This window comes from Periophthalmus magnuspinnatus, chromosome 4 (assembly GCF_009829125.3).
Source record: "Periophthalmus magnuspinnatus isolate fPerMag1 chromosome 4, fPerMag1.2.pri, whole genome shotgun sequence".
Classification (NCBI taxonomy): Eukaryota; Metazoa; Chordata; class Actinopteri; order Gobiiformes; family Gobiidae; genus Periophthalmus; species Periophthalmus magnuspinnatus.
Window position 1 is genome coordinate 7,059,563 of NC_047129.1, and position 13,310 is coordinate 7,072,872.

General features: G+C 38.1%; 1 protein-coding gene across 1 annotated transcript; it reads right to left on the reverse strand.

Annotated features, from left to right (window-relative positions):
* Positions 1-8,634: 8,634 nt before the first annotated feature.
* Positions 8,635-12,547, reverse strand: cts12 (cathepsin 12). Its single transcript, XM_033965009.2, has 8 exons — positions 12,506-12,547; positions 11,953-12,092; positions 11,446-11,565; positions 11,188-11,352; positions 10,896-11,117; positions 9,904-10,072; positions 9,247-9,352; positions 8,635-9,173 (listed from the first exon to the last, which is right to left on the reverse strand). Exons 1-8 carry the CDS (start codon positions 12,534-12,536, stop codon positions 9,074-9,076), a joined length of 1,053 nt encoding a protein of 350 aa, XP_033820900.1. The 5' UTR covers positions 12,537-12,547; the 3' UTR covers positions 8,635-9,073.
* Positions 12,548-13,310: the final 763 nt, after the last annotated feature.

The following is a 13,310-nucleotide window of genomic DNA, read 5'->3' on the forward strand; positions in this document are numbered from 1 at the left end:
ATTACAGACACATTGTGGGTGTATTTCTGTGATGGAGGACCAAGGTGGTGAAATATAATAGTGCACTTTTTGGTATTAAATCCACCTGCAAAATTGCGTATGGAACAAGAGTACACAATGTGCAAAAAGCCATAATACTTAGTCAGGTCTCAGTTACTAGCTATCTTTGGCATAATTGAGCATGCTACAAAGCACAGGACATTATGATGAAATAATCACACAACACTTTATCAACCAAAAAACGGCAAAAATAAATTAATATTCTAATGTGTTTTGAATTCAACTTTCAGAGGAACACTTCACTAAACTCCTATTTACCGTAATTAAAGAGAAGGTTTAGGGTGGATTTTGTAAATTGTGAATATGTTTGATTTGATTTTTATTGGATTTTTAAAAACATTAAGACATTTTTTGCAAACACTGATTATAACACTAACATGACAGGCCTATGTACTGCCTAATATGGAAAGCTACAGTTTAGAGTCTATACCTTATGTGTATTTTAGCTACAAATCCGGTATCCACATTGTAATAGGCCAACTTGTCTGTTCATTTTTCAATCTTTTTTTCTATTGAAAAATGAATTTTTTCTATTGGCAATTTCAAGGAAATTGCCAATAGAAAAAACTAATTCTAATGTAGCCTATTTGAGACAAGAACCCCAACCACAAATATAGAGAATAAAACTAATATACAGACCAAGCAGCTCTTTAGATTTCCCCTGCTTTACTCTCAGAGACACCTGATTGTGCAGCTCCAGTGCAGTGTGGCTCATTGTTAGCGAACTTACCATCTGTCTCATGGACCAGCAGATGAAAACGACTGTAGCTCCACTCGCACACACAAAACCTGTCACCCAAGAGGACAGAGAAGACCAAGCTTCAAGGACACTACTACAACTAGAGTTATTACCTCACAGCACCTATCCTCATCCCTCTCGCCAAGCTGGAGTCCAATTTGGTTTGAGTCAAGTGACAGTTTGTGTTTTTGCCATTGGTCCAGGTAGAGAACCATCAGTGAAGTCCAGCTCTTTGGATGATACAGTATTATAGGCATATATGAATAATATAAGAGCAACAGCATGTTTGTTAATCCATATGGTGCAGAACTTTACTTTCACAATTAATTCAGATTTTAGAAACAGGTGCCCGATCATAACATGAATGAATAAACAAAACAAAAGCTAAATATATAAATGCAGTAACCATTCTTCTGTGATTGCTAACTGGTTTCACAGTTTATTGTTTTAAAAGACAATGGCCAGACCAGAATTTTGCAAAAGGGTTCCTTTGGGAGCAACCTTGTTTTTCTAAAATGGCTACACTGAGACTAGGGTGAATTTCAGGGTCTAAATTGCTCATACAAACAAACATGTGGGTAAATGGTTATGTGTCTCTCAGTGCTCTGTCATTAGGAGGCAATTGTCCAGTGTATCACCCTATCACGGCACAAACAGCTGGCTCTGGTCCGACATGACTGGAGCAGAATGTGCACTGAAAAGAGTGGATGTGGTGAAGGACATTATGTTTTTACTATGGTTATTTCAGTTCAGACAAGAAACAGTACTGTGTAGCAACTTTATTAAAGGAAGCGATTATTATGCTGTTGTGGTTATTAGACTATGAAGTATAATCTACTATTTGAGAAGTTAAGAACTGGATACATCACTGCTTCTACTGAACAAAAAAACCCTCACCTGTGATAAAACTCTTTTTGTGGCACTATCTATCTGAGCCAGATGTGAGCTCTGTTCTGTACGGTCTACAGAACACCATCTGAAAAACAGATATATCAATCACATGTACTTTAGAAACATGTGTCACTCTTTATGCAATGGCTTTAGTGTTTATTGCATTGGATTACAACAAAAAACAACAAAAAAATATTCAAAATAAAGTGAACACTAGAAAGATCAGTGTACCACACCAACTTGTGAAAGCCTGTCTCTGGTGCTTGGATGGGAGACTAATGAGAATATCAGGTGCAACAGTGAGGCGTCACGGGAAAACTGTCATTGTGTCCGTGGACAAGGTGTGTTGGTGGTGGTCAGTGGGGCTGATGGCGCAGATTGGCAGCCTCATTTCTGTCAGTTTGCAGCAGGGCAGCTGTGGCTACAATAGAAGCTTACCACCACCGAGTATGGAGTGAATGAATAATGCACAAAATTGAAAGTGACTTCTGGGAAAGCATCTGGGAAAGACTAATGCATTATGACTACATTACCTTCAGAAGCTCTTGTCATCAGTGGTACATCTGCCAGTTTGAGAATCACTTATCTGGTCCAAATGACAGTTTTTATCAAATGTTTTTACTGCTCTTCTCTGATCCCTCTTGTGACTTGTAATGATTACATTTAAATAACTCATGTCTGAGCCAAGAGGAAGCTTTGGTCAGAGGTGGAGTACCTATTGTAGTGTTATATTAATATATGACATTGCCATTTACAGCTTTTAAAGAGTTCTTGGGTGCTGCTAAAGCACTGCTGATTCCTCTACAAAAGAGAATTTAACCTTGCCCTTTAAAAGGTGCACTTTGCTTGTAGCTAGTGTTTGTTGCATTGATTAAAGAGCTACATTTTGACATTGGCATTTATATTTCAACATAGTAAATCCATTCTCAGGGGTAGAGTTAGTAACAATATGTATTATGCAGTAGCGAAGGATACATTCATGTATTATGTCACAGCTGCCCTCAGGCAAATAAACAGAAGTATGGCTGCCAGCTGCCGATATGACTGAGAGGTGGCTGAAGAATTAAGGAAATAACTATGGAGCAGGAATATAACCAACAACCCACTGAATGGCTGTATATTTGTTATAAAAATAAAGCTATTTTTTAAAAGTTAAAAATCCTCCAAAAATTCTAAACATACCTATGTTGTCTTCACAAGTCTGTCTTCAAAATGGCTGCAACTCTGTTGGGCCCTTCATTCATATTGCCTTAAAGGTGCATTATGCAACTTTTCTGGTGAGAGTGCAGCACCTGCTTGTTCCCATATGGAGATTAACTGCCCCAAAGTATGGCATTAAACTTCTATCTTGATAGAAGACTGTTGCCAATGAAGCTTGCATTGCTTGAAAAAACCTGGCAAAAAAATTATACTGAGCAAGGTCGTCTCTGTACAGATCTGACCTGAAACTTGGCCTGTTAGTGTCACTTGCTTGTCTCCATGGAGATATATTTAATATAGATGATGTTTAATGTTGGCCTGTGGAACATTAAAGCATAGCAATAACACCTAGAGGCAAGCAGGTGGCAGACCCTCCAACAGGAAAGTCGCATAGTGCACCTTTAAATGCAATGAACACTGAATAGCAAATCGACTGCTTTTGAGATTTTAAAGTTTACCAGGAGCTTTCACCATGGCCCTGATGGAAAACACTTTGTGAATGTAGAGGTCACTTCACCCTGTTACCACTGCTTCTCATCTCTTTTGTGACATTTGATTTTTGGTATATTATCATCCTGGTTTGACCCCAACCCATTAAAATGTCTTTTAGCTGAGACCTCTTGTTGTTGATGGTGTTTACCTCTGAACAACATGAGAAATCTAATAGTTCTGCGCTGCGACATTTAATTTTGAATCCGCTCCTGAACTCACATGCCTCCTCCGCTTCACTCTGAACATTATCTTGGTTTCCTCGGATATTGGCGGGGGGATATTTTGTTCACTTCCCCTGACGGATATCCTCCAGCCTCTGTCATATGGTGGTACAGGCAGACAGCTGTTTTTCCAGATGTTATCGGGATGGTCGATATCGTCTGAAATCAAAAGAACACACGAACAGGGGTGGGCTAAGTTCACTCCGTAATGTCTCATGTCCTGACCTCTTTTGATGTACTGCAGGGTGAAGGCAGCCATTTTGATCTATGTGGACACTCACTCATCAGATATTCTGCTTTTTACTTCATTCAGATGGACTTTTTTGGCCGATGTGTGAAATATTACACACTTTAGTTGTATACATTTTTAGACATGTTTATTACTGATCAAACAATGTCTTGGCCAAAAATAAAACTTCCTTCAATGTGTTTATATTTAGGCTGATGCTTTGGGACAGTTAATGTAGTTGCTCGTTGTTTCATTGTTGATTATTTATCTGTTGAGACTGGAAAGCCCCTGAGACAACTGCTGCATCGGGAAGCTAGACAAACTAAATTATGATCAGCTGCCTAATATGAAACAAATTGGGAGGCATTATACTCTCCACACACACCAAATCCACATTCAACATTGTTCCTTTCTTGGACTTCTTTACTACTACAAGAGCTGCCAGTTTAAAGCTGCTGTATCCAACTGCAAATCTTGTTAGAATTGTGGATATTTGCATGTTCCATTTTTGCCTAATTTGCCCCACCCAGTAACAGATGGGATATTTGTCATTTCGTGTCTAAATCAGAAATAAAAAAGTAAACACAGCTCAAACTTTTAACTGGTAAATATTACAGAAAATGCTAATACACACGTTGTTTTTTTCCTGAGTGTCATTGGCGTCTTTCCATCACCTCATCGAATTACATTTAACTCTATTCACCTTGTCCTCTTTTACATCCAAATAACACAGAGGCGTCTCAGGCATCACACATTACCTCTATCAGGTCGAGATTTATTCCAAAACGTACTTTCATAACACCTTCCATGTCAATTATCTGCCACGTCAGCTTGTCTTTCGAATAAATTATGCTATTATAAGCTCCGAAGTTCAACAAAGTGACCATGTCTGTCCTGTTTATGGCAATAAGAAGCACTCTGCAAAATTAATCTGAGAAATTGATGTTGCATATCAAGGCATCTTTAAAAAAATAATTTGAAGAAACATTTTATCTAATTGATATATTTTTGTATTCTTTGCTCATCTCTCAAAATATCTGTGTAATCCCTCAGTCCTCCAGGTCTGATCCATAGTAAAAGACAAAAGTAAAATCTGTCAACTGGACAAAAAGTTGTAGAAATGAAGACGTTTTGATGTTTCAGTGTAGTTAGCTCCTTCCTTGAGACAGATATAAGGCAGTGACCACCAGCAATCTGACCAGAATTGAAGAAGTGGCTTGGATGAGCAGACAAACGGCTTCACTCCTATAACTTTTTGTCCAGTTGACAGATTTGACTTTTGGCTTTTACTATCACCTCTCAGAACTTTTTTAATCAATAATGCAAAGCCAGTAGTGTAGTTTCGGTTATAACTTCCTGCCTTCTGTTTGTCTAAGTCTTAAATTTAAATGCAACCTAGTCCCTTTGTTAATCTGTTAATTTTGCAGTACTGTCACGCTAAGAGATGACAACTTACTTTTTTCTATTTCTCTCTGAGCTTCAAAAACACATTTTTCATCTTTTTCTATTGATCACATTTTGTCCTTTTTAAGTCTGGCTCTCACTAAAGTTCAGTATGATGCTATGAAGAAAATTGATTTTGAATGACTTTGGAAAGAGGAAAAAAACAACTCATGGTTGGATCCCAATGTCCCAATGGTATTGTGTTGGCCAATAGCCTAGTCACCTCCCATAGTGAAGATAGGATCCCATCAGAGAGTGTAACAGTCTTATTCAAAAACGTACACGACTGAATAACGGAACGACTGAACAACAGAACGTATATGACTGAACAACAGAACTGAACAAACAAAAAAAAGCTTTGCAACCAACTTGGAAATATATCACGTTATTTATTGGGATTAAAAGAGCAGCTCATGACCATTTGGGGTTACTAATTCGACCAACACATGTCCTTGAATTTTGGTTTAAATTTTGATTAAGTTGTGGTTTATATTAGTTCAGGTCTTCTTGCCCTAAAACATGACTCCCTTGATTATTCTGACAGAGCTGTAATTTCGGTTTTGTTTCCTGTACAAGGACGTGAACATTTTTGTGCAGGAAATCACTCAAATGATACTTTTTTTTTTTTTTAGATCTGATCAAAAATAGATTTTTTTTTTTTTTTTTTTTTTTACAAGTTTAACATTGATAGTACCAGAGGCTAGGAACTGGCACATGTGTTGCTAGATTCATCATTCATCAAGTTATACAAAAATGTGTTTGAATCTCCTAAATCAGAACCCCCATGCCTTGTATACTTTTACATAGGAAGCCCAAAATTTAAACTTGCACTTGACAGTTGCAAAAGGTATATAACAAATTGCTGTGCATCTTAATTAAAAAAAAAAAAAAAAAAAAAAAGCTTGCTACCCGCTACACTCACTCACACCAAGCATTCTATTCAGTAATTTCTAGGTTCAGTTCAACAATGGCTCTTAGGTCAAGTGATAGTACTACACTGTGTGGCCATAAAATAAGTCACCACCTGGATTTAACTAAGCAAATAGATACGAGCTTCCTCCAGTTGGTCAGGTCTAGGTTCAGCAACAGTCTGTGCTCAAAGAATGAGGTCAGCTGACACCTGAATATACTGAATGACCAGGTTATTCCATCAATGGATTTTTTCTTCCCTGATGGCACGGGCATATTCCAAGATGACAATGCCAGGATTCATCGAGCTCAAATTGTGAAAGAGTGGTTCAGGAGCATGAGACATCATTTTCACACATGGATTGTCCACCACAGAGTCCAGACCTTAACCCCATTGATAATCTTTGGGAGGTGCTGGAGAAGGCTTTGTGCAGCGGTCAGACTCTAACATCATCAATGCAACATCTTGGTGAAAAATGAATGCAACACTGGATGGAAATAAATCATGTGACATTGCGGAAGCGAAATCGAAACAATGCAACAGCGAATGTGTGCCGTAATCAAAGCTAAAGGTGGAACAACCAAATATTAAAGTGTTTTTGGTGGCGACTTTTTTTTTTGGCCAGGCAATGTATTATTCACATCCTGAAAAGCAAAGGTTTTTCCCACAACCCCACAGCAGGGTATAGATTACTCTAATTAGATCAGTTGATCAGTCTTTTTCAAATGCCATTCAGTTTGACATGATACAACGAGAGAGAGAGAGAGTGACAGTGAGAGTGTGAAGACTATGATTTAAGACTTGCTAGTTTCTCTTTCTCTCTCTCCATACCCAGCTGTTTAACATCTGTATCCAGATGTTATGCACAGCCATGTACCTTTCAACCTCTGTCTACAAAACAAAAACAAGACCAACTCAAGTACATTTTTGAAAAGTTTTTGCACCGCTCTTATCAAAAGTCTGTGCTCATTACATTTAAACAATGACAAATTAGTTTTTCTTTGTAAAATGCTATCTTCCAGCCCACTGAGCCTGGACAGTGAACCAGAGCTACTCCACAGTACACCTGCTGTTGTCCAACCTGCTGTCCATTCACTGCAATTTACAATATAAGACCAATGTGCATCTGTCATCTGGCAACAAAATTCAACTCAAAATTTCACATTTTATTTCACTCCGCAACTCTCCCACACCCCTTCAGCCTGACATGTGTCGCCGCTGCCGCAGAGTCCAGATGGGATGCGTTCTGTCAACAAAAGAAAGAATTATGCATACCCTCCTAAGCGCTGGTAGGTCAGACAACTTGGCAAGTGGCAGGCAGTGGATTTTTTACTGTCAGTAGAAAGAGAGGGAGACCTTTCCTGGGAGTTAACTCTGAAAACTTAGCCCTCACTGTCCCCGTGTTAGGGAACTTGTACCCTCCATTCAATGCCACTGAGACATTCTGGTAGAAGTAGGGAGTGATCACTATGTGGTGCCCAGAAATGCACAGATTTTGAGCCAGACTTGGAGGCAATACCAAGAAGAAGTATTAGCTATTATGCACGGTTTAAGATGATGAGGGAAACCATAGCAACTATCTCAATATATTGATGCAAAGTCTGTGTTATCCCTCGGTCGTCCAGGCAGGTTCCATTGCAAAAGAAAATTGAATTCTGTCAACTGGATGAAAAAACTTAGGAGTGAATAAGTGTCGCCACTCATCAGAGCAGCTTCTTCACTTCTAACAGGATACTGGCAGATCCTGTATAAGGCAGTGATTTATCAGAACATTGTCAGAACTGAATAGGGCACTTGGTTGAGTGGCAAAACGTATATATATATTGTATATTTCAGTCTGGTTTCCCAAGAATTACACAAGTCTCTCTTTACTTTGTGATGGGTGAGGTCTTTGAAAGTGGCATTGGTGCTCTAGTTTTTCTGAGCTGACAAGCAAAATATCACAAAAAGCCACAACACAAAGAATGAAAGGTGAAATGTGCTCCATTATAAACTATAAACTATAAACTATTCATAGAGTCACGTATTGTAGTATTCAAAATATTAGCTAAGATAACAAGAAATGTTAATGTGGTACATGTTACATAGTAATGTAACATCTTCATATATTATAAAAAGAGCTTGAAGCCTTTAATTTGAGCCCAGAGAGTCACAAAATGATTGATGGAAAGACTTTATTGTATCATGGTATCTCATTAAATCTAAATCTATTGTTTTGTTAAGCGTTCATGAGAGATATCTACTGTCCTACAACAGCCAAAAAAGCGTTTATACAATGCAGTTTATCAAATAAAATTGTATAATTTAAAGTTGCAGTATGAAGGAGCAGTTTTACAGCTTATAAAAACTTTCAAGATAGAATTCACAATATTTTGACTAAATTAAACAAAATAAATAAAGACATTGATTATGTGTGTCTATTTAAACGTGTAAGATATAGACATTCAACATGTATTAATCAATGGTCCCCTTACAAACTGTTTTGATACAAGGTTTACACAAACTGGATTCAGCAACACCACACCGTTTACACACTGATTTACTTAATTTGCCTTGCAAATCTTGTTTTGCATAATTACATTGATTATACAGACCTAATTTTATATACAAAATGATTTGTCATTAATGAGAGTTATCATGCCAATCACGCCACATTAGTAATGTTTGTTTTCGTAATCTCTTGTGAATAATATTGATTTGATGAATCAATGAAACAAGCATAGTTAGTTGTAATTTTGCTTCACTGATAAAACTAATTTTTTTGTTCCAGACAAAATATAAAACATTGTAAAAAATGTTAGTATCATTATTGTGATAAAATTAATAGAAAATCATGAGAAATTATGGGTAATGTACAGAGTCTGTGATTATCTGATATGTTAAATATATTATAAAATTGGGTACAGGGCATAACTTGCGATGCCGCAGATGTTTTTGCCATTGCGTCGAATCCTCATGTAGCCTCCTTCTCCCCAGCTTGTGCCCCAACTACAGCCATCAAAACACACATGTATCAGTGATTACATTAAGACCCTGTTATAAATTATCCCTGGACACAGACCTGTTTTTGATGATCCAGTAGTCCTCTCCCTCCTCGGAGCCATAGCCCACCAGCACCACAGCATGGCTCAGGTTACTGGGATTACAACTCGGCTCATCATAGATCCCTGTGACACACAAATACCACCGCACTAATTTAGTTCCATCTGCCTCCTGGGAAAGTATAATAAATGTCAAAAACATATTTTAGACCAAAACTTCAGTGATAGGAAAACAAGAAATACTAAAGTAAAACTTTTACGTGAACTATGTGGGTATATTATGTCAAATCTGATTTTACTGTAGTAAGACAAGTCGGTAGCTCAGTAGGTGTAGCCATAAAAGGTTAGGTAGATTGACTGAGCATTACATACTGTGTCTTTGGGCAAAACATTGCCTAGTAACTAGTGGGACTGATGGCAAAAAACACTCTGGAGTATGATTATAATATTGAATTTCTGCAAGCCTACACATTCTTTCAGTTACACTGTATGCCAAAACATTTTTTGACGATACATGCATCATGACGTAAAATGGTTTATTAAAAGAGCAAAAACATTTTCAAGTATAAAATAGTTTCTTAATATCAGAGTTTTGACAGTCTGAAATATGCTCAAATGTTTGATAATATATGTTCACTGTAACATAAATACTCAAGATGTTGGGTACATGTGTTAACCTGAGCTGTAGAAGAGGAAGCTGGCATGGTCTGCATCAATGGCCACAGTGATTGGTCCAATGGTTGCCACAGCATCAGCCAGAGCCTGCTCGTCTCCTTTTGGGATGAACCTGTAGTCTTTAATATGGGCCACTGCCAGTCTGCTGTCATAGTAACAGGGCTGTGTGTCCTGCTCAGACATACGCAGGGTTATAACACTGATATGCTGATGTACTCTTCAAGCTCCTGTCTAATATACAGCCCCATATACAACAACAAACTGTGATCCACTGTGTAGGAATGAGAAACAGCCTTAGCTTCAACCATTTGAACTACAGCAGCAGGTCTCTTTGTGTCTTCTATACTCATCCTGGTCTGGAAAATCCCTGACAATAAGTCTAACTTACAGGAACAGTCCTTAGACACACTATATGGCTGCAGATTGGGAAAATCCCTTTATTGCCATATTCCCTTACTTGTAGGCTTGAAAAATGTTCACTTGCTAAAACTATATATTGGGCTACAATAAAGAGATAAACCACATTACACTTTTCCTGTGGTGATGGTGTTTTATCTGATCACCAGAGTTTGGTAGAGTAGCCAAAAATTACTAAATACTTACTTCAAAATAATATTACTCGACTAGAAGTGCACATTGTCCAAGAAAGAATAAAAAAACAGAATTTGGGAAACCACTACTCAAGTAAGACTGATTGTAAGAGACGTATGTACATAATATCAGAATAATGTTAATGTTAATGAAATATGAAGGACAAAAGATTAAACAATGCACAGAATCTGAACATGTCAAAAAAGAGACCGCAAATTCATTTCAACATAAAGCCTTGTGGACTTTCTCACAATGGGAAGAATAACACAAATTTTTACTCAAGTAAGATTACACTGTCAAATATGTTACTCAAGTAGGAGTAAACGGAGTAAAAGTACAGTGTCTGAGAAGTAATAAAAAATGTTTAAAAAAGTCACTCTAGTAAATGCAGTACTTGTCCTACCACTGATGTGTATGGGTATCTGCTTGTCGACATGAGCCCATTGCTGATCACATAGTCATACGCATTCGCCATCCACGCTCCACTGCACCCATATGTCCCATACGATTTGGAGCAGTCGACTAAGTTCTGCTCACTCAGGGACACAAGCTGGCCAGTCTGCTTGTATAGCTGCCCCTCTATTGCTCCGGTGGTGCTGAATGCCCAACAGGAGCCGCAGTACCCCTGTCAAAATGATTTAAGACAGTTTAAAGAGGTTCGGGACTCAAGCAGCTTTGGTGAGCCAAAAACTTACCTGGTCCTTGACTTCTGTGACATAACCTGTGTTCCTGTAGTCTACAAAATAGGAGTCTAACTTGCGAGCATTGGACCTCAGCTTGCGTGCCGAGACCGTTTTGCCTCTCTTTGCAAACTGAGCATCTATTATGGCCCCTTGAAGGACTTGGTATTCCTGTCTCGTCTGAATAAAAAGATTTCAAAGTAATACATTTTTTAACTTGATGACTGATGATGCAAATTCTGTGTTTTGGTGGGGAGTTGACAAACACTTAACCAGATCTCCGTATTTATTCATAGCCATGGCGAACCCTCTCGAGCCCATAAGAAACCCCTTATTATTGTCTTCAATCAGTCGTTTGTTCTCCTCCCAGATGGCCCTCCTCTGGATGTCGTCCTGCACAATGACAGAGACATCAAAGAGCGGTTAGTCAGAGCATTCATTGTTAATGTAACGATGCAACATGACAATAGCATATACTAACTATTTTGACACGCCATGAGTTATAAAGATCTAGACATAGTTAAACGTATTTATAAAATAGTACATGGTTCTGCACAGTGGTGAAAACAAGAATCAATAAAAGGGACATGCATGTCTGAGTAATCCTACAGTTCTAAATCAGGTCACTTGATGGATGGCCATAGTATACATTGTAAAAATAAAGTATATTGAGCTATTCTGTATCAGCATTAGGACTTCTAAACCTAAACTAAACTAGTCTAAAGCCTGGACTAAATGAGCTCTCGTTAATCAGACTGAAGTTAGCATTTAGAGTCAAACCATCTTATCATAGCTGATGCCGTGGTTGGATTTCCACATGTCCCACTCTGACACAGGTAACTCCTCTGAGTCCAGGGAGGCCACACGAGACAGGGCAGACAGCAGTGTGGCAAAGAACAGCAGCAGCACGACCTGTGGAGCTACCAGATAACATGATACAGAAAACTATCAAGTACTATAATGACAGACACTTTAACATCAGAACGTGAAACTGGATAATTCTGATGACACTACAAGTGTCATAATCATCAGCTCATTTCTTGATGGGATTCCACATAGGAACACTGCTTTTGTGTTGTCAGGGCTTACCACTCATTGAAGATGACTCATTGGGCACAAGCAGCCCTGATTCTAGCTATTCTAGTCATTAAAGGCAAAATAAAGTTTAAGTTATATTAGGTAGTGGAGATTTCATTTCAGTCATAAATGAGTGAAGATTGAAATTCAGAAGATGTTTTAAATTAATTTCACAAACAGGCAAATATTGCATAAAGGTATTTACAGCATACAACAGAACATATTATAAGGCATAACTGATATTGGACGTACTCACCTGCATGGTTGTGAATATCCTCTGTCCCCATGTCTGTTCCGCTCTGCTCCCTTTCTCAACTTTACTCTCCATCCTCCTTATATAGCCTTGCAGTAAATACATATTTTGCCTGGACTTTGGTTTGAATCCCTAAATCAACACCTGAAGATCTTATTAGTCAACCAAAATAGGACACATCCCTTCAGGTTCCCAGTAACACCTCTATTATCATTTGGACAGAGCAGCAATATTGTGAATCCTTCAAATGGCAGGTTATAATTGGCCATAACACCTGACACACAACTTTCCAACAACATTCACAGCATAGAGAGGGCATAGTAGTAATGTGTAATGAGTTAAATGTACTAGACTGAGTTACATTTTACTTGTGAAGTTGTTTTTCTCAAATATAGGTTTTACTATTTTTGAGAGGTATAATTTTAAGTGACTTCCCAACAACAGTACAACATATTTTAATTGCACAGTCTCATATTTTATTTGAAGTAGGCTAGTTGTAGTGCATGGATGTTTGTTAGGTGAGAGAAATGGATGATGAGCTACACCTTATCTGCTAAGGATAAGCCACAATCAATCACAATGTCTATATTTCCTAATGGTACTCATATAACACTCTCATGGTCTGGAAACTTTGACACATAGATCACGTAGGCCTGAATCAGTTCCCTTATATTTCAATTTCCAATATTTCACATGATATGATTTAATCATAATCAACTAAAAAAAACAATTTAGCCCATAATGTAATGTACCCTACCCCCACATGGCCTGAAATGACACTGTGCGTGCAGAGCAGCTCCCCCTAGCG